General features: G+C 53.0%; 2 protein-coding genes across 3 annotated transcripts in view; one reads left to right on the top strand and one right to left on the bottom strand.

Moving 5' to 3' along the window:
* The window catches only part of PKNOX2 (PBX/knotted 1 homeobox 2), a 106234-nt gene extending 103440 nt beyond the window's left edge, over positions 1-2794 (top strand). The window contains 3 exon segments of the mRNA XM_054517119.1: positions 228-406; positions 1202-1395; positions 1397-2794. Of these exon segments, the coding sequence (XP_054373094.1) occupies positions 228-406; positions 1202-1395; positions 1397-1450 (427 nt within the window). The 3' untranslated portion in view covers positions 1451-2794.
* Positions 2795-3794: 1000 nt separating this feature from the next.
* On the bottom strand, positions 3795-20741 carry FEZ1 (fasciculation and elongation protein zeta 1). Of its 2 annotated transcripts, XM_036397591.1 has the most exons (10): positions 20631-20741; positions 15366-15680; positions 12293-12389; positions 11306-11407; positions 9829-10045; positions 7789-8060; positions 6976-7056; positions 6511-6586; positions 5974-6039; positions 3795-3958 (listed from the first exon to the last, which is right to left on the bottom strand). In XM_036397591.1, the coding sequence occupies exons 2-10, from the start codon at positions 15638-15640 to the stop codon at positions 3942-3944; spliced, it is 1203 nt and encodes a 400-aa protein (XP_036253484.1). In that variant the 5' UTR covers positions 15641-15680; positions 20631-20741; the 3' UTR covers positions 3795-3941. The 2 variants fall into 2 exon arrangements, with proteins under 2 accessions (XP_036253484.1, XP_036253482.1); XM_036397589.2 differs by lacking the exon at positions 20631-20741 and having other exon boundaries at positions 15366-15823.
* Positions 20742-21647: the final 906 nt, after the last annotated feature.

The raw sequence follows: 21647 nt of genomic DNA on the forward strand, positions 1-21647 counted from the left end.
TAGAATACATCTTGCCTTGCAATCTGGGACAGTGGCACAGGCAAATAAACAAACCCCCAGCTTTTTGAACCATGAAGCTGCTTTCCTAAAGTATTATTATTATTATTATTATTATTATTATTATTATTATTATGTTGCCACCCATTTATTTGCCATAGCGTTGCTTTGACTCGGTGTTGGTGTAACGGCTCTCACTCACTGCACTGCTCTCTCTTTCCCATGGGAAGGTTCATAAACGCCCGGCGGCGCATCCTGCAGCCCATGCTGGACGCCAGCAACCCGGACCCAGCCCCCAAAGCCAAGAAAATCAAATCCCAGCACCGGCCCACGCAGCGGTTCTGGCCCAACTCCATCGCCGCCGGCGTGCTGCAGCAGCAGGGGGGCAATGCAGGGACAAACCCTGACGGTAAGGACAAGCCCCAGTGGCCCCTGCTCTTCTAGGCCATGCATTAATTATGGCCTTAATTGATAATTTCTAGAGGCCTTTATTGAGCTGTGAGGAAAGACAAGAGGTGTCCTTGCAAGAAGGTCCTTCCAGTTGGCCACCAGGATGATGATCACCCACTGTAGGGCATGGCCTGGGCCATCTCCTGAGGAGCTGGGGAAGGGAGGGAGGCAGGGGAGATGTGGAAAGGTGGAGATGAGAAGACAGACTGAGACAAAAAAGGAAGAGAGAAGATGAAGAGAAAATAGATGAAAATGAAGAGGAGAATAGAGAAGGTGATGACGATAAAGAGAGATAATGAACGAAGAACAGATGAGAACAAGAGAGAAGATGAAGAGAAAATAGATGATGAAAATGAAGAGAGAATAGAGAAGATGAAGATGATGAAGAGAGACAATGAACAAACAATAGATGAGGAAAATGAAAGGAGAAGATGAAGAGAAGGTGAAGAGAGCAGAAATGAACACACACAGGACGAGATGAAGAGAAGGAAAGATAGGACTTGAGAGAAGATGGAGAGAAGATCTGCCCAACCAATTTGGGCATCTACTTGCTCAGAACTAAGGATTCTTGATATTTAATGATGCATTAGCTTAAAAAAATTAAGGATTGGACCTTAGGGAGTGACTGGGGTAGGTGGGACACCCTATGGTGAAGCTCTCCAAGCTTTTCACTTGAGTTATTCTTGGTTTATGCCCTTCTTTTGTCCTTTCTGTGTTAGCTGGGGAGTCCTTATTTCTGTGCTTTTAATTCCAGGCTCGCTTAGCATGGACAACCTCCAGCCCCTCTCATCAGCCACTGCCACCATGGCCATGCAGCAGGCGATGCTGGCAGCCCATGACGACTCCCTGGATGGCACCGAGGAAGAGGAGGAGGATGAGGAGGATGAGGACGAGATGGAGGAGGAGGAGGAAGAGGAGGAAGAGCTGGAGGAAGAGCCTGGTGGCCTCCCAGCGGCAGCCTGGTGCTGACCTTGGTTTGGACCACAGTGACTCACTGGAATAGCTCCTCCTGCACCCTCCCAAATCATTGACAGCACCAGATACAAAATTCCCCCCGAAATGCAAAAAAAAATAAAGGCAAGAAGAAGAAATTAGTGAGCAAAAAGCAAACTGGCAGTGCTGGCAGAGGCCCTGGCTGCCCCAGGAGCACAGGGACCACCATGGCAGCGCCCAGAAGTGGACACACGTTTACAAGGCACATATTGTGGCCAGATGAATCTTTTCTTTCAGGTTTTGTTTTTCTTTTTCCCTTCATTTTTTGGTAAGCAAAAGCATTTTTAGGGAAAGTCGTTTTCCCCACGTGACGCTCGGATGCTGGTGGGCAGTGGTGGGTGGGCCACTGCATCCATCCCTTGGATTTCTTGGTGCAAAGAAAAGCCAAACCAACCCTAGGACTTGATGCTTTTTGGATTTTTCCCTCAGAAAGGTCATTCACAGGCATAAATACTGGCATGGAGGGGGAAGAAAAATAATCAACTAGTGCAAATTCTGCTATATCCAAGGAGGGTTTGGTGCTCGACTCATGGGATTGCCCAAACCTCCCAACTTTGGCCCCAGTGCTGAGGCTGCTTGGTGACTCTGGACACAACTTTCTGGAAAAGGGAGGAAATTCCTCCAAATCCTTTAATTTATGTGCTAACACCTCTGCTGAATCTGGAAAAAATCCAACTCACCCCATTCTCATCCTTAAGGGCCGAGATTGGAGGCAGAGTTGGGGCAAAGGCTGCCGGAAGTAAAACTTTTCCAAAGGCATTTTGGCACAGAGTTAGTTAAAAATGGGGGGAAATTGGTTTAAAAAAACTCGAGATTTCACCCAAAATTGAATGGCGATGGGCACGACTCGCCTGGGTGGAAGGAAACTAAGTATTGTTGCTTAAAAGATGATTTCTCCCTGGTATTGTCCCTCCACATGGCAAAATGGTGGAGCTGTAGCCCCATGGGGGAGGGCAACTGCCAAAAACCCTGTATTTTGGGTTTTTTAATTTTAAATGCTAGCAAAAGGGTGGATTCGCCTTAAAATGTGGCATGGGAGGAAATGCAAAAGCAAACCAGGGCAAAAATAAAGGAATTGTTTTCTGCAGGTTCCTGCTGTAAATGTGAGATTCTAGGAGAAGGATCATTTTCTTGGAGGCTTTTTGCCCATATTGTCCTTTTTTTTTCCTGGCTCTTGAAGAGTTGACAAAAGCAGCTGAACAAGAGCTGGGATAAAAAACAGAAGTGATGCAATGGGCAGAAATGCCTATTTTTGGATACTGATCTGGCGTGAATGTAATCTGTAATTTCATAAAGGATTCATTGTAATTTAGTATTAATTCCTGGCCATTTATTATAAAGTGCTACAAGATGAGGGGTCGCACCTGTATTTTCTTGGCAGCTTCTTCCTTTGAGTGGAGAAGACCCAAAATGCAGGAATAACCCCCCAAAGTGGGCAAAACTCCCCTCATAAAACTAATTTACCCCCAAAATGGGTGCATGGATGCAAATTGGTAATTGAGTGATGTGGACAAAATTAGATTTATACTTCCAAAACTGATGGTCCACCAAAAATGAAAATTTCCCCCCTCAAGCTCCAATGAGGTTTTGCCCACTAATGAATGATGCACACCCCAAAATGAGCTGTTCTCTCCAAAAATGAGTGATTCTCCCCCAGAAGCTCCCCCAAAGACAACCCCAAAATGAGTGATGGTTTCCAAAAATGAGAGATGCTCCTCAGAATCAAATGGTGACCCAAAAGGGTCTAATTTCTCCCTGAAATGAGTGATTTTCCCCCAAAATGGGTGCTCACCCCAAAAGGAATTGTATTCTCCAAAAATTCTCCCCCAAAATGAGTGACATGCCCCCAAAGAATGCTGTCCCAAACTGGTCCTTCTGGAAATGAGTAACTTCTCTCAAAATGACTGAATTTGCCCCAAAATGGACAACACTCTCCAAAAATGAGCAACAACCCCCAAATTAGGCACTCTTCCCCAGAATGAGTGACAAACCCCAAAACAGAGCAATTCTCCCCCAAACGATGGAAACCCCCCTGTCCCTTAATGAACCATTCCTTAATAATGGGTTGATTTTCTGGGTGATCTTTGCACAATTTTTAGCAGAAAATGAGGTCACAGAAAAGTGAAAAAATGTGAAAAATCCACAAGAATGGAATTTCATCTGAATTTTTCCTCTCTGATGGTGGCAGCTGCAGCCAGCAGCTCGTTTGCCAGAAGTTTGTGTTTTTTAGAGATCCCAAAATATTCATGAGCTAAGTCTATGTTGGGATTCTTTTGCTTAAAAACATCATTTTCCTATCAAAAAGTTGCGAAGCACTGCCAGGAGCAAGGGGAGACACAGACACTGGACACCAGTTGCCTAATTAATGGAAGGAATTCTTTATTCCCAGCTGTGCAAAGGGGGAAGTGCAGGGTGGGGCAGCCACGGGGGCGTTGTCCCTTTTTCCTGGGGTTTGGCCCCGTTTGGAGGCGCCGGGGTGGGAGTGTGGGGGCAGCACCGCGTCAGGTCGGGCAGAGCACTGCAGAGAGAGAGAGAGAGAGAGAGAGAGAGAGAGAGAGAGAGGGGGTCTGGGGCACTGCACGGGGGCACCGAGGGTGCAGAGAGGCAGCAGAGAGCACAGGGATGCACAGGGGGTGGGGGAAGCATGGAGGGGCATTGGAATGCAGGAGGATGCACAGGGATGGAGGGGGATGCACAGGGATGGAGGAGGATGCACAGGGATGCACTGGAATGCAGGAGGATGCACAGGGATGCAGGAGGATGCATTGGAATGCAGGAGGCTGCACAGGGATGCACAAGGAGGCATTGGAATGCACAGGGATGCACTGGAACGCAGGAGGATGCACAGGGATGCACAAGGAGGCATTGGAATGCAGGAGGATGCACAGGGATGCAGGAGGATGCACTGAAATGCATGAGCAAGCACAGGGATGCACAGGGGGGTGGGGGGAAGCATGGAGGTGCATTGGAATGCAGGAGGATGCACAGGGATGCACAGGGATGCAGGAGGATGCTCAGGGATGCAGGAGGATGCAGGATGATGCACTGGAATAAAGGAAGATGCACAGGGATGCACAGGGGTGTGTGAGGAAGCATGGAGGGGCATTGGAACGCAGGAGAATGCACAGGGATGGAGGAGGATGCAGGAGGATGCCCTGGAATGCATGAGCAAGCACAGGGATGCAGGAGGATGCACAGGGATGCACAGGGGTGTGTGAGGAAGCATGGAGGGGCATTGGAACGCAGGAGAATGCACAGGGATGGAGGAGGATGCAGGAGGATGCCCTGGAATGCATGAGCAAGCACAGGGATGCACAAGGATGCACAGGGGGGTGGGGGGAAGAATGGAGGTGCATTGGAATGCAGGAGGATGCACAGGGATGCAGGAGGATGCAGGAGGATGCATTGGAATGCAGGAGGATGCACAGGGATACATGAGAAGGTGCTATGACCCATGAGCAAGCACAAGGATGCACAAAGATGCAGGAGAATGCACAAATGTGCATGGGGATGCATTGGAGTGCATGCAGATGCACAAGGATGCAGGAGGATGCACTGGAATGCATGAAGGTGCATTGGAATGCAGGAGAATGCTCTGTGATCCATGAGCACGCACAGGGATGCAGGAGGGTGCAATGGAATGCAGGAGGATGCACAGGGATGCAGGAGGGTGCAGGAGGGTGCACAAGAATGCACAATGCAATGCTGCACAAAGGTGCACAGTGACACACAGGGCTGCACCTGCATGGACAGGGGTGCCCAGGGGTTGCACAAGGACAGAGGAATGAGCACAAGGACAGCCAGGAGGGCACAGGGACAGAGGAGTGAGCCCCACGTGCACAAGGGCTCAGGAGCAGAAAGGCTGCACGAGTGTGAACGAGGCATTTGGGCACATGAGGATGCAGAAATGCTGCAGGAGGCTGCAGATGGGATGCAGGAGGAACAGGAAAGGGGTGCACACACACAGCAGTGCACAGGAGGAGATGAAGGACGCACGAGGACTCAGGAGGATGCACAAGAGATGGACGAGAAGGGTGTGGGAGATGCACAGGGGTGCACAAGGATGCCCAGGAGATCCCAGATGGATGGGGATGCCCAAGGGAGGCAGAGGAGGGTGCCTGATGGGGTGGGGGGGTGAGGGAGGGTGCACAGAGGGAGATGAGGCTGTGTGGATGAAGCAGATGGGCCCCAGGATGGGGCAGGAAGCTGCACAGGCACCTCAGAGACAGAGAGAGCTGTCTGAGGACAGGAGAGCTGCACAAAGAATGCCTGAGGGATGTGTGCAGGGTGCAGCAGAGATGCAGGAGGGATGCAGGAGGAATGGCACAGGATTTATCTGGAATTCTCCAAGGATGCACAGGGGATGCAAAAGGGATGAATGAGGTTGCAAGAGGGATGGGCAAGGGATGCACAAAGGATGCAGGGGAGAGGCAGGAGGGTGCAGAAGGGATCTGGGCTGGAGGCACAGAGCTGCAGAGGAGCTGAGTGAAGGATGCACGAGGGTGCCTGGGGCAGGCAGGGGGCAGCAGGTACCTTTGAGGATGTAATCCGTGAGCAGAGTGGGCACCTTCTCATTCCCCTCCTTCATGGCAAACAGGACTGTGAGGGAGAACAAGGCTGTGAGCCTGGCTCTGCTGCCCCCAAATGTCCCTTTTCCCCCCCAAACCAGCCCCACAGTTGCCATACAATTTCCCCATAGAATTTATAGGGCAGCAGGCCTGGGAACACCCACACAAACAGGACCAAAAAGGATTTCCATCCCCATTAGCCAACCTGTGGCAGTGCAGAATGGGTGATTTACCCCAAACCAACCTGGTATAGGGAGAATAAACTGGGGGGAGGTGTTGGCTGCCAACCAGCTGTGCTGCAGGGATGCAAGCAGGGATTTTCCCCACCAGGTGGGTTTATTGCAATGATGATGCAACCTGGGTGGTAGCACCTTAAACTGCCCATGCAGCAAGGATGCAAAAAATCCCCCAAACTGCAGCCACTGAAGCAAAGCAGAATGTGCCTTTGTGTCCCCAAAACACGTGATGGTGACCCAAACCAGCAGCTTGAATGAATACTCACTGTTGGTGAGCATCTGCAGGTCCTCAACGGAGGGTGGTGACCCTTTCTTCTCATAGGGAATCACCGTGTTCAGGTACTGCAAAAACAAAAGCCACCCCAAAAAACCACCCAGATGGCACAAAGCTGCCTGGTTTCTGCATTGTCTTGAGACAAATGTGCACAAAAATAGAGTATTTCTGCAAAATTCCTGCAATTGCGTGTAATTTGCAGGTATTTTGGGGAGTGCTGAACTAACTGGGTTCTGCTGCAAACTCCACCCAAATCCATCCCTCCTCAGGAGGACTTTTTGGGGTGAAAATAGGTAATTTTTTTCAAGAGGGGTTACCAGGGTGTAGGGGATGGAGCAGGGTTGTAAAATGAAGAAAGATTTTAACAGGGGGTTGGGGGATGCAGGGGAATGGGGAGAGCAGGGAGGAGGAGTGAAAGCAAACAGATTTGGGCAATTTTGGGGGTCAAAAAGGGCACCTGCTTCTCGTTGGTGGTAGGGCCAAAGGTCTGGCGCAGGCCGGAGTGCAGGATGCTGGAGATGCCCTCCATGCTGAAGCGCTGGGGGGACAACCAGGTGTCACCCTGTCACCTCCCAGGGCAGCAAGGTCACTTGTGGCACCTCCCCTGCCACCAGCATCCCCCACAAGCCCCTGCCTCCCACACCCACACCCTGCCCAGATCCCAGCACCCTGCTCCATACCCCCATCCCATAATATCCCTTTGTGTCCCTGCTCCAAGCGCCCCTGTCCCTATCCTGTGTCCTTCCCATGCCCTGTCCCATGCCCCTCTGCCCCATCCTGTCGCGATTCCCATGCCATGCCATGCCATGCCATGCCATTGTCCCATCCCATCCCATGGATCTCATTATCCCATCCCATTATCCCAACCTATCCCATCCTATCCATTGCCTTGCCCCCATGTCCCTCTGCCCCACCTTGTCACTATTTCCATCCCATCCCGTTATCCCATCCCCTTCCATCCCATCCCATTATCCCATCCCATCATCTCATCCCCTTCCATCCCATCCCATCCCATCATCCCATCCCATTATCCCATTATCCTATCCCATCCCATCCCATCCCATCCCATCCCATCCCATCCCATCCCATCCCATCCCATCCCCTTCCATCCCATCCCATCCCACCCCATCCCATCCCATTATCCCATCCCATTATCCCATTATCCCATTATCCCATCCCATCCCACCCCATCCCATCCCTCATGCCCTTGCCCCACCTTGCCCCCAGCTCCCCCCTGACCCCCGTGCCCCCCGCTCCTGTCCGTGCCCACCTTTCGGGGCATGCTCCCGCCGCGCTCCGAGCGCGCCCCTTGCAGGCTCAGCCCCTTGTCCCTGCGGCGGCGCCGGGCGGCCTCTCGCTGCTCCCGCTGCTCGCCCTGCACGGCCAGCAGCGCCCCGATGAACGCCGTCTTCACCTCCTTCTCGAAGGCCAGCTCGTCCCGCCGCGCCAGCTGCGCCACCAGCTCCGCCGAGAGCGCCCGGCTCGCAGCCTCCGCCCGGCCCGCGGCCGCCAGCAGCTCCCGCGCCGACAGCCGCCCCAGCCCTGCCCAGTACAGACCCCTGGTGTCCCGGGATATCCCAACAGCCGCCCCAGCCCTGCCCAGTACAGACCCCTGGTGTCCCGGGATATCCCAACAGCCGCCCCAGCCCTGCCCGGTACAGACCCCTGGTGTCCCGGGATATCCCAACATCTACCCCAGCCCTGCCTGGCACAGACCCCTGGTGTCCCGGGATATCCCAACATCCACCCCAGCCCTGCCCGGTACAGACCCCTGGTGTCCCGGGATATCCCAACATCCACCCCAGCCCTGCCCGGTACAGACCCCTGGTGTCCCGGGATATCCTGAACATCCACCCCAGCCCTGCCTGGAACAGACCCCTGGTGTCCCGGGATATCCTGAACATCCACCCCAGCCCTGCCCGGCACAGACCCCTGGTGTCCCGGGATATCCCAACATCCGCCCCAGCTCTGCCTGGAACAGATCCCTGGTGTCCCGGGATATCCCAACAGCTGCCCCAGCTCTGCCTGGAACAGACCCCTGGTGTCCCGGGGCATCCCCAACAGGGGCTGGACGGACTTCCAGCCTGTCTCGTTCCACCTCCCACGGACACCTTCCTCTAGCCCAGGGTGCTCCAAGCCCCAGTGTCCAACCTGGCCCTGGACGCTCCCAGGGATGGGGCAGCCCAGCTGCTCTGCAAACCTTGTGCCAGGGTCTCACTGCCCTCACAGGGAAGTTCTTCCCAATATCCCATCCATCCCTGCCCTCTAGCAGTGGGACCCATTCCCTGTGTCCTGTCCCTCCATCCCTTGTCCCCAGTCCCTCTGCAGCTCCCCTGGAGCCCCTTCAGGCCCTGGAAGGGCTCTGAGCTCTCTCCAGAGCCTTCTCTTCTCCCAGTCTGTCACTGCAGCAGAGGAGCTGCAGCCTTTGGGCCATCTCCATGGCCTCCTCTAGACTCGCTGCAGGCAGTGCCATGCATGGGGAAAGGAGGAAATGCCTGGTGCAGTCAGGGACACCCCAGTGCAGTCAGTGAAACACAACACTGCAGCCATTAAAATGCATCTCGTGCTCAGCGAGATGGGCTCTGCATTTTCTGAGACAGCAAGAGATAAACCCATTGTGCAATTACTGATATGCTCAGAGCCATAAACGACGTGCCCAGAGCAATTAAGGGACTTCTGGCACCATTAGTGACATGCAAGGTGCAGTCAGTCATACTCACAGTGCAATTAGTGACAGGCAGGGTGTGATTAGTGACATGTACGGTGCAATTAGTGACACGAATGGTGCAATTATTGACACGTATGGTGCAATTATTGACACGAATGGTGCAATTATTGACACGTATGGTGCAATTATTGACACGTATGGTGCAATTATTGACACGAATGGTGCAATTATTGACATGCATCGTGCAACTGGTGACATGTACGGTGTGATTATGGACATGCATGGTGCAATTAGTGACATGCACAGTGCAATTAGTGACATGGTGTGATTGGTGACCTGCACAGTGAGATAAAGAGCAGAGCAATGAGTGAAGTGCCTGGGCCTGTTGGTGACAGAGCCCACGCCAGCAGTGACAAATCTCGCGTGCGTGGATCGCCCCATGCAGAACACAAAGGCTCCTGGTGAACCCCACGTGCCTTTCCACACCAAAAGCCACATCCCTGTGCTCTTCACAGTTTTTGCCAAGAGCCCTTCCGGCCAAGTCCCAGAGCAAGCCAGCACTGAGGCCTGGGGAGACTCAGTTGTCCAATTTGGTTGGAATTGTCCCCAAAAAGTGACTGGCCTGGGCTTTGCTGGCCGTACCTTCGTGGGAGCAGTTGTTGTTGAAGGCAGGGGAGAAAGCATGCAGCTCCCGCAGCAGGATGGGCTCCGTGCCCCCACCACCACCTTTGCCTTCAGCATCAGCCTTGGTTTCTTCCTCCTCCTCCTCATCCTCCTCCTCCTCCTCTTCCTCTTCACCCTCGGGGTCAGCCTCAGGGTCAGGTGAACTCTGCATGAGCTCCTCCAGCTCCTCGATGACCTGTGGGGCATCAGTGACCTCCATGTGCCCCTGCATCCTTCCTGCACCTTGCACCCCTCACACCCTGCACCCACACCTGCAACTGTCCTGCACCTTGCACCCCTCACATCCTGCACCCACACCTGCAACTGTCCTGCACCTTGCACCCCTCACATCCTGCACCCACACCTGCATCCTTCCTGCACCTTGCACCCCTCACACCCTGCACCCACACCTGCATCCTTCCTGCACCTTGCACCCCTCACACCCTGCACCCACACCTGCATCCTTCCTGCACCTTGCACCCCTCACACCCTGCACCCACACCTGCATCCTTCCTGCACCTTGCACCCCTCACACCCTGCACCCACACCTGCAACTGTCCTGCACCTGCTCCCTGCACTCCTGTCCTGCACCCCCATCTGCAACAGCTCCCTGCATCCTCCATCTGCATCTGCATCCTCCATCCTTATCAGCATTCTGCATCCTCCCCTCCATCCTGCATCTGCATTCTGCTCCCTTCATCCTGCATCAGCACCTGCATTTACCATCTGTACCCTGGGTCCTCTATTTGCATCCTGCACCTGCATCCCACACTCCCCCCTCCATCCAAATCCCACATTCCATGGACACTGAGGATCTGCATCCACATCTACATCTGCATCCTGCATCTGGCTGCATCTGCCCTCTGCACCCACCTCCTCCTCCTGCATCCTGTAATTGCACCTGCATTCTCTATCCTGCATCCACACCCTGCTGCTGCAGTCAAATTCTGTACCCTGCACCCTGCACCCCACATCTGGCACCTGCATCCTGCACCCCACATCTGCACCCTGTATCTGGAACCTGCACCCTGCACCCCACATCTGGCACCTGCATCCTGCACCCCACATCTGCACCCTGTATCTGGAACCTGCACCCTGCACCCCACATCTGGCACCTGCATCCTGCACCCCAGATCTGCATTCTGTATCTGGCATCTGCATCCTGAATCTGTACCCTGCATCCTGCACCCCACCTCTGCCCCCCACACTTCCATCCTTCCCCCCATGCTCCCCATTTTGTACAGCAGCACCCACTGCCCACCTTCCCACATCACCCAAATCCCTCATCACCCCCACAGCCTACACTTCTGCCTACATCCACATTCCAGGTCCTGCATGCCCCACCCCAAGACGCTGGGATTTGCCTTTTCCTTGTGCTTTCAGCTCATGGTCATGGGCTGAGGTGGCCAAGCCTGGCTCTGGGAGGCCATGCAGGGCTCCAGGTGCCCATGGGTACCTGCTCAGCTGTCAGCAGCGGCTCCTCATTGATCCCAGAGTCCTGCTCACTCCTCTCAGTCAGCTCCTCCTCCTCTTCCTCCTCCTCCTCCTTCCCACCGAGCTGCAGGAGACACAGGTTGGGCAGCCTTGGTGGCACCACAGGCCCAGCCTGGTGTGGGCATGGCCCCAGCAGGGACACAGCCACAGCCCCGGCTCAGGGGGACGTGGGGGTGGCATGGGGACATCGAACGGGACATGTTGGATTGAGGGCATTGCATGGAGACGCTGGGGGGGGATGTTGGATGGGGCTTTGGGCAGGGACAATGCACAGCACTGGAGGGGGAGGTGTGGCAGGGGATGGATGGAGATGTTGGACAGGCAATGCTGGATGGAGATTGGGGAATGGAGCCATGGAGTAGGAAAAGACAGGGAGAAGTCCAGGGGTGCTGGATGGAGGTGCTGGATGGAGGGAGGGGCTGGACACGCTCAGTGGAGACACAGGGGATGCTGGATGGGGAAATGAGGCCTGGTGGGGCTGAATGGGAGGGGTCTGATGGAGACACAGGGTGGGGACACCAGGTGGGGACGTGGCAGAGGGGAACAGCACCAGGGAACGGATGGATGGAGATGTTGGGTGAGGAGGCATCTTCTTTTTTCCCACCTTTCACCATCTTTTTTCACCTTTTTAGCAGAAAACAACCCAAGGAAGTTATCTTCTCTTCCCCCTTCAGCAACACATCCAAATGGGTTCAATTCCATGGATATTGGGACATTTGTACAACCCCAAAAGCAGCCATTGACAGCACAAACTCACTACAAATGAAAACCCATTTTCTACCCCAAAAACACCCACCCCAACGTGGCATGGGGGCAAACTGGCACAGACCAGGTGCTAAAACAACCCTTTGTGGGTGGTTTGCAGTGCCATGATGGTGACTGGGCCTCAGGGCTGACTGACAGCTGTCAATCACACCCAGGGGACGCTGTGGGGATGTCACAGCCCTACCTGGGCGTCGGTGCCGTCGAGGGCCTCGGTGCCAGGGAGCTGCCAGGGCCGGGGGGAGCCCCGGGGGGCAAAGCCATCAGTCAGAGCATCCCAGACCCTGCAGGGAGGTGGGTGGTCAGTGCTGATCCCAAAATGTTACATCTCAGAGACACAGCCCAAAAATGGCACACCAAGATGCTGCAAAACACCCTGAAATGCAGCCCAGAATCATCCCAAAATGCAGCCCAGAAACATCCTGAAATGCAGCCCAGGAACATCCTGAAATGCTGCCCAGAAATATCCCAAAATGCAGCCCAGAAATATCCCAAAATGCAGCCCAGAAATATCCCAAAATGCAGCCCAGGAACATCCTGAAATGCTGCCCAGAAATATCCCAAAATGCAGCCCAGGAACATCCTGAAATGACCTCCAAAAATCCCCAAACACCATTGAGATGCCTGGAACATCCCCAAACACCCCAAATGATATCCTAGAAAACCCCAAATGATATCCTGGAAGACCCCAAAGCTTCTCAAAACAGCATCATGAAATCCTGCCCTGAAATACCCCAAAGTACCCAAAAATGCAGCCCCAGCACCTGAAATGCCCCCTAAATGTCATTTTGAAATGCTGCTATCAAAACACTCCAAAAGGCCACAGCAAAGTCCCAAAATGTCTCTCAATGTCCCCAAATGCCACTCAAAAACATCTCCATGATGCTCTGAAGTGGCACAAAACATTATCTCAAAGCAGCCCCAAAGCCCCAGGACTCTCTGAAAGGCCCCAAAACACCTCAAAATGCTGCCCTGGAACATTCCAAACTGTCCCCAAATGATCTTCTGAAATATCCCCCAAAAATGCCACCCTGTCATGTTCCAACCACCCATCTCCCTCACTGAAATACCCCAGAGATCCCAAAATGTCACTTTTCAACACCTAGAAATACCCTAAAATGCTTTCCTGAAATAGGGACCAAAAGAGGAGGAAACAGAGAAGGAAAAGAGGGGAAAGAGGGAAAAAAAAGGAAAGGGGGAAAAGAGGGGAAAAGAGAAAAAAGGGGTAAAGAAGATGGAAAAAGGGCAAAAAGGGGCAAAGGGGAAGAAGTGAGGGAAGGAAAATGAGAAAGAGGGAAAAGAAGAAAAATGGTGGGTAATGGAGAAAGAGGAACAAAAGGGAAGAAAGGGAAAGAGGAGAATAATAGGGAATAGGAAAATGAGGAAAAGGGCTGAAAGAGGGGAAAAAGGAAAATTCAGGAGAAAAGGGAAATGGGGGAAAGGAGAAAATGTAAGAAAAATGGGAGAATGAAGGGGAAAATGGAGAAAAAGGCAGGGCAAGTAGAGAAAGGGAAGAAATGGAGGAGAAAGACAGAAAAAGGGAAAAAAGAGCTGATAAGTGGCAACATTGAGAAAAAGGCCAAAAATGGGGGGAAAGGCACAGAAAGAAATCAGAAATTTTCTCCCCATCTCAAGCAAGCTCCCCCATTTTCCCACCAGAAATGGTGGGTTCAGTCCAATTGGTGCCTGAAAATCACCCCAAAACCATTTACCCCTTTTCCAGCCCCAAAACTGCTCCTTTTTGGGATTTATTATATTTCCCTTCTCACCAGGGCTGAATTCCCCTTGGAATCACAGATTTCACAAATCAACATACAAAAAATGCAGATGTCAAATCCTAAATACTTATTTTTTTAACAAAGCACGGCAAATTAGTCATTATTCCCCCAAATTTGATTTCTTTTCTTCCTCTGCTCTTAAAGGACCAGCACCCTACAGGGGCAGGCCAAGACCAGCAGCGATTTCTGAGTTAATTATGGCAGGAAATGGTTAAAAACTCTGGAAATGCAGTGCCTGTGAGGCCATGGCACCTCCCCCAGCCTGCACACAGGGCTCATTCAAAGAAGACTAAAAAAAAAAGCCCTGTTTTGCCCAAAGTGACCCAAAAAAGACACAATAAGTGGCACAAAGCGGCGACAGCGCGGCAGCCCCGGCACGCAGCCAAGCTGCATTTTGCTCTGAAAAACCACGAATTTGACCAATTGCAAAAATCATTGCAGCCTCAGTGGGCTTGGGGGAAAAAAAATCCAGACACAAACCAACAGATTTGGGGCTTTTGGGGTTGAATGTAACCCCTTTGCTTGGGGAGAATGAGGGTTAGTGATTTTGGAATAATCCCAATTAAACAGACAAAAAATCCACTAGAAATGTGATAGTGTGAATCATCAGGAGGAAAATGCCAAGGGTTTGCAGGAAAAATGGCATTTTGTAACAAAACAAGGTTTTTAATGTAGGATTTAACACAAAAGGCACAATAATAACTGGGGAGCCTGGGGGGAATTTCACCCTAGGGAATTTGGCCATCCCCTAGCATGGTACAGAGGGGCTCTACTCACACCTTACTCAAGGTTTATGTTCAACCCCTGGGGCTTTCCTTGCACAGACAGAGCTGTGGCCCCCAGCAATGTGGCATGGGACACACTGCTCTTGTTCCTCATGGGCTGCTACTCCAGGGACCTCACACAGCTACTCCAAGGATCCTACACAGCTACTCCAAGGTGCTGTATGATCCACAGCACAGTCCAGGTGCTGATTTGTGTGTGATGGGCTCATAGAAGAGCACAAGGAGGTCCCAACAGGCTGGGGGCGGGGGGGGGGGGTATTACTCATAAGATACTACACCACTACTCTGAAGTGCTACACAGTCCTGCTGTGTGCACGCTCTGGGAAAGGGGAGTGTTTAATGACCATGACAGGATGCATGCAGGCTCGGGGGTGGCCTACTTATAGGATGCTACACAGCTACTCAAAAGATACTACACAGTTACTCGAAAGATACTGTACAGCTACTCAAAAGATACTACACGGTTACTCAAAAGATACTACACAGCTATTCCACGCTGCTGCACGACTGTGCTGTGCTGCAAGGGGCCGAGCTGCATGTGGGCTGTACCTTGCAAGGTGGCACGTGAACCCTTACTCACAGGATACGACACGGAGTATGGCACAGAGCACGGCCGTGCTGCAGTGCTGGGGGGGAGCCTGCCCTGTGGGGGGGTTCAGGGTGGGAAGAGGCCCCGGGAGCAGGGGCCCTTACTCACTCCTCATCCTGCAGGCGCTCCTCCTCCTCCTGCGCCTGCAGCCGGCCCCGCACGGGCGCCAGGCCCTCGGTGGCAGCGTCGTAGTTGCGGAAGCACACGGTGAGCTTCTCGTCAAACTCCTGCACCAGGTCCTCCATGGACTTGAAGCTCATCATCTCGGCGGAGAAGCTCTCCAGCTCGGCCAGCGCGGGGTCCGTGGGGCGCGGCGGGGACCCCCCATCGTCCCCGGGCCCCTCCTCGAACTCCTCCTCCAGGCTGACCAGCGGCGCCTCCATCCCTCAACACCCGCGGCTGCTGCTGCTGCTGCTGCCTTAGCTGCAGGGACAGGGCAGCGTCAGCACCAGGCTACTAACAGCTTACAACAGCCAGCAACCTGTTATCTCACCAGGCTACTAACAGCTTACAACAGCCAGCAACCTGTTATCTCACCAGGCTACTAACAGCTTACAACAGCCAGCAACCCGTTCCCTCACCAGGCTACTAACAGCTTACAAAGCCCAGCTCCCCGTTCCCTCACCAGGCTACTAACAGCTTACAACAGCCAGCAACCTGTTATCTCACCAGGCTACTAACAGCTTACAACAGCCAGCAACCCGTTCCTTCACCAGGCTACTAACAGCTTACAACAGCCAGCAACCCGTTCCTTCACCAGGCTACTAACAGCTTACAACAGCCAGCAACCTGTTATCTCACCAGGCTACTAACAGCTTACAACAGCCAGCACCCATTCCCTCACCAGGCTACTAACAGCTTACAACAGCCAGCAACCCGTTCCTTCACCAGGCTACTAACAGCTTACAACAGCCAGCAACCTGTTATCTCACCAGGCTACTAACAGCTTACAAAGCCCAGCTCCCCGTTCCTTCACCAGGCTACTAACAGCTTACAACAGCCAGCAACCTGTTATCTCACCAGGCTACTAACAGCTTACAAAGCCCAGCTCCCCGTTCCTTCACCAGGCTACTAACAGCTTACAACAGCCAGCACCCATTCCCTCACCAGGCTACTAACAGCTTACAAAGCCCAGCTCCCTGTTCCCTCACCAGGCTACTAACAGCTTACAACACCCAGCAACCCGTTCCCTCACCAGGCTACTAACAGCTTACAACACCCAGCTGCCTGTTCCCTCAGGTTATAACACCCAGCTCCCTGTTCCCTCACCAGGCTACTAACAGGTTACAACACCCAGCTGCCTGTTCCCTCAGCCTACAACAGCCCAGCTCCCAGTTCCCTCACCAGGCTACTAACAAGTTACAACACCCAGTTCCCTGTTCCCTTCACTGCTGCTGTGCTCACCCAAACCCTGCTGTCAGGGCTGTTATACCAACAGTATAACAGTAGTAGTATAACCAACAGTAACTCTGTAGTATCCTGGTAGTATCCCAACAGGATGCGCTACCTTCAGAAGGAATATGCTGATATTGTGGCTCCATTCTAGAGGTAATTTACGAGTTGCAATAAAGTGCTCATAGTGGTCCAGGCAGGTTAGTGCTACCCTGACAGTTTGTAAAAAATGTGACACCACTATCCATTGCCCTGAAGTGGGAGTATCTTAGTTGTATCCTCATACTATATTGTCAGATTATGCCCTTTTCTGACCCAGAGATGGGGTAACTGAGAGGTGTTTTTAAAACTTTTATTCCATTTTCAGTCTCATGTGAAGGGCGAGAAAATACAGATGTTATAATTCACGCCATCACAATCAGAAGCCAACTAATTACAATCATTTCCTAATTACAAAACATTACAAGCGTTTCTTGGCCTATCAGCTTTTGCCACCTCTCAGTTACCCCATCTGTGACTCAGAAAAGGTTTTAATCTGACACTCTGTCACTGCTAAGCAAGTGGCCTGAAAGTATCAGCAATGTGCTGCCAGTACCCCAAAAACGTGAGTGCTGCCCTGATGGCATCCCAGAATTATCTTACCACGACCTTTCCTAGTGCCCTTGTAGCATCTGGGAAATATCCTACAGATAACTGCACTTTACTCCTGAGAGCATCCTACAGATAACTGCACTTTACTCCTGAGAGTATCCTGCAGATAACTGCACTTTACTCCTGAGAGCATCCTGCAGATAACTGCACTTTACTCCTGAGAGTATCCTACAGATAACTGCACTTTACTCCTGAGAGAATCCTGCAGATAACTGCACTTTACTCCTGAGAGCATCCTGCAGATAACTGCACTTTACTCCTGAGAGTATCCCACTGCAAACTGACCCCTGTCCTGGAGCATCCTGCTGCAAACTGACCCATCCTGAGAGCATCCTGCAGATAACTGCACTTTACTCCTGAGAGCATCCCACTGCAAACTGACCCCTGTCCTGAGAGCATCATCCCACTGCAAACTGACCCATCCTGAGAGCATCATCCTGCTGCAAACTGACCCATCCTGAGAGCATCCCACTGCAAACTGACCCATCCTGAGAGCATCATCCTGCTGCAAACTGACCCATCCTGAGAGCATCATCCCACTGCAAACTGACCCATCCTGAGAGCATCATCCCACTGCAAACTGACCCATCCTAACACTGTCCTGGAGCATCCCACTGCAAACTGACCCCTGTCCTGAGAGCACCTCAGAAGCTCTGTGATAATATCCTGGTGCTATCACAGTAGTAGCAGAAATGTTGTATCCTAGCAATGACCCTGTAGTGTCTCAGTAGTACCTCATCAGCATACTCATTAGCATTAGCAATACATTTACAATTAGCCAAGGGATATTTTGGAGCGTTATCCTGATAACATCTTAGCAACATCCTGGTAGTACCTTTGTGCTACACTGAGAGTATCCTAGCAGCAGCTCAGCATTGTCCTGATGTTGTACTAGCACAGGCAGAAATACCCTGATTCTGTCAGGAGCATCCCAAGAGCACCCTGGTGCCCTGATAGTATCACAGTAGTAGATAAGGAGTGTGCTGTTAGGATCCTAGTAGTAGTGTAATGGGATCCAGCTCTTATCCTCAGTGTGCTGCTGGCACTGTGGTGTTTTCCAGGTATTTTACTGCCCTGTATCTGTGCTGAATGTATCTTGGGAGGAACCTTGTGTGAGCTGCTCCAGTGGTACCCTCATAGGAGTACCTCAGTATCAACTCTGGAAGTATCTTAGTAGCAGCTTGATGGTACCTTAGTGGAGCTTTTACAGCACCCCAGTAGCATCCACAGAGTATCCTGAGAGTAGCTTAGTGCCACTCTGCAAGTGCCTTACTGCTGTCTGCAGAGTAGCCTGTCCACATCCTAGTAAACTCATGGCATCCCAGCAGCCCTGGGAGCACCTCAGCTGAGCCTTGTCAGCATTTCACTACTCCCTCAGGAGATTACTGAGAATATCCTCGCAGTAGCCCCAGAGCAAGCAATCAGTAACTCAGGAGTAAGCCAGGAGCAGCCCAGTACAGGTGTCAGCACAGCTCACAGCCCAGCCTGGCCATGCTCCCTGGGGAGGGCAGCACAAACATCACAGCTTTGGGGAAAACCTGCCCTGAAAGGGTTTTGTGTCCCACCACCCCATGCACGTGTGCCCCACTGGTGCCCCGAGCCCTGCAGCACACGCCCTGTGCATGCACACCCTGCACGTGTGCACCTGCAGGGGAGCCCAGCCCTGCACACACCTGCAGCACACACAGACACACAGACACACGGACACACAGACAGACAGACACACGGACACACAGACAGACAGACACACAGACAGACACACAGACACACAGACACACGGATACACAGACACACAGACACACGACAGGGCCTGGTGCTCCCCATGAACACGCATGCCATGCACAGAGAGATGCAGAGCACACACACAGAGCAGTGCATGTGTGCACAGTGCCTGCAGACAGGTGCATGCGTGCTGCAGTGGTGCCCCTGCGCTGGGCTGCACACGCATTCACCCCCACGTGCCCCAGGGCATGCACACCCTGTCCCATGCAAGTCTTTGCACTCAGCATCCCCACATGTGCATGCATGCACACACACACAGTGCACCCCAGTGCATGCCTGCATCCCCTCACACACACTGCACCACTTGTGCATTCCCACACATGCACCAGGGACCCCACAGCAGCCAGCTCCAGGCCCCACACACACCTGCACACACACCTGCACCACAGTGCATGCACACACACCTGCACACACACCTGCACATCCACGTGCCTGCACGTGTGCCCCTGCAGCTGCACATGCACACCTTCACATGCACACACACACATCTGTGTGCACACACATCTGCACATACACACAGCCTTGCACATGCACATCTGGACACACACATGCACATCCCTTGCACACGCATCTGCACCCCCACATCCCTTGCACACACGCATATCCCTTGCACACACACACAGCCCTGCACACACGCATCTGCACACACACACATCCCTTGCACACACACATCCCTTGCACACACGTGCACACATCTGGACCCGCAGACGCACATCCCTTGCACACACATCTGGACACGCACATGCACACCCCTTGCACACACGCTGAGCCCTCGCACACTCGCTGAGTGCTGCGGGCACACGCACACCCCTTGCCCACACATCTGCACACGCACATCCCTTGCCCACACATCTGCACATCCCTCGCGCACACGCTCAGCCCTTACACGCACACACGCACATCCTCGCACACTCGCCGAGCGCTGCGCGCACACGCACACAAACACACGCACACGGACCCGCCCTCGCTGCGCTCGCCGCCCCTCCCTCCGCCGCCCCCAGGCGCACCCCCCGCGTCCCCAGGACCCCCAGGCCGCCCCCGCAGTGTGCGAGCGCACCCCGCTCCCCGCCGGCCCCGCTCCCCGGCCCTGCCCGCAGCGTCAGCCCGCGGTGCGCCCCCAACCCGGCACCGCCCGCAGCATCCCCGCAACACCCCCGCAACACCCGCACCGCCGTGCGAACCCCGCAAGGACAGCATCGCCCCCTCCTCAAGAACAGCATCGCCGCCCTGTAAGGACAGCATCGCCCCCATGCAAGGACAGCATCGCCCCCCCTGTAAGGACAGCATCGCCCCCCATGCAAGGACAGCATCGCCCCTCGCTCCCCCCGAACCCCGCACCCTTCATCGCCCCCCCAGCCCCGCACCCACCGGCAGCCCCGCATCCCTCGCCGCCCCCCGGGGCCCGCACCCACCTGCAGCCCCCTTGGAGCCCCCCGGCCCCGCACCACCCCCCCCCAGCCCCCCTCCAGCCCCTTTCGAGCCCCCCCCATCCCCGCACCCCCCTGCAGCCCCCCTGCCGTCCCCGTGGGCCCCCGGCCCCGCACCCACCTGCAGCCCCGCATCCTCCGCTCCGCGCCGGGGGTGCTGCGCCCGCACTGCGCAGGCGCGGGGGAGGACAGGTGACGTCACCGCGAAGGGGGATGCGGATGGTGGTCAAGGGAGCCGTGACGTCATCCCTCGTCCCGGGGGGGCTCCGTCCGTTCACCGAGCCCCAAAATTCCCTTTGGACCCCCCCTGTCCATCCATCCACTTATACACGCGGGTCTGCGCCGGTCGCTGACACCGAGGGAGAAAGGGAAAAAATCATTGAAACCATGGAAATGACAATGGAAATTTATAGAGAGGAAATATAAAAAAAGATTACATAAAGGTCAAGTCATGTATCCGAAGATCTTTTCTTTTCTAAAATAAGACAATTAAAAATTATAAAATAAAAATAAAGGGAATTAGAAAATAAAAATCCTTTTTCCTCTCAAAAAATAAAATAGTAATCACAAGAAATTAGCAGCTTTTTATAATAATTTTATTTCAGTTTTAACTTTTAAAAATTATTATCAATTTGAAAATTGCTTTAGATGAATGTTGTCATGTATGCTGGGGGTTTTTTTTGGTGTTTTTTTGGGGGGAGATTAGTTGGTTTTTGTTGGTTTTTTTTTTTGTTTTTTGTTTTGTTTTGTTTTTTTGTTGTTGTTTTGTTTTTTTTTTTGTTTTGTTTTGTTTTTTAAGCTGGGTTTAGTTCACAGCCAAGTGGAATATCTGGCCTTAAGCTCAGTTTCCCAGATCTCTGCTGCCTGCAGCTGCCTGCTCCCTCTCCGTGCTGGTTTTCCATGCAGCAGGACAGAAGAAAGGTTTCTCCTCTGGCTTCAGGTTATTCATATTAAGGAAAAAAACCTGAAAAGAGTCTGTGGAATGGTTGTTGTTAAGTTTAATGAAATTTTGCCAAACCCTGGCTGGAGCACCGCGTGCTTTGGCTCAGTGCCGGAGAAATCCTCGAATGCCAGAAAGGTTTGGGCTGGGAAGGACAAGGACCCTAAAGCTCATTTTGTTCTCAGGCTTGGACCAAGT

Source organism: Molothrus ater, chromosome 22, assembly GCF_012460135.2.
Source record: "Molothrus ater isolate BHLD 08-10-18 breed brown headed cowbird chromosome 22, BPBGC_Mater_1.1, whole genome shotgun sequence".
In the NCBI taxonomy this organism is placed as follows: Eukaryota; Metazoa; Chordata; class Aves; order Passeriformes; family Icteridae; genus Molothrus; species Molothrus ater.

Coding starts and splice junctions, on each gene's coding strand:
- FEZ1 (XM_036397591.1), bottom strand. CDS start 15,640: ATGGAGGCGCCGCTGGTCAGCCTGGAGGAGGAGTTCGAGGAGGGGCCC. Junction 12,390..15,365: donor GAGCGCCTGCAGGATGAGGA/GTGAGTAAGGGC, acceptor ACCTCCCTGCAG/GGTCTGGGATGCTCTGACTG. Junction 11,408..12,292: donor TCGACGGCACCGACGCCCAG/GTAGGGCTGTGA, acceptor TGTCTCCTGCAG/CTCGGTGGGAAGGAGGAGGA.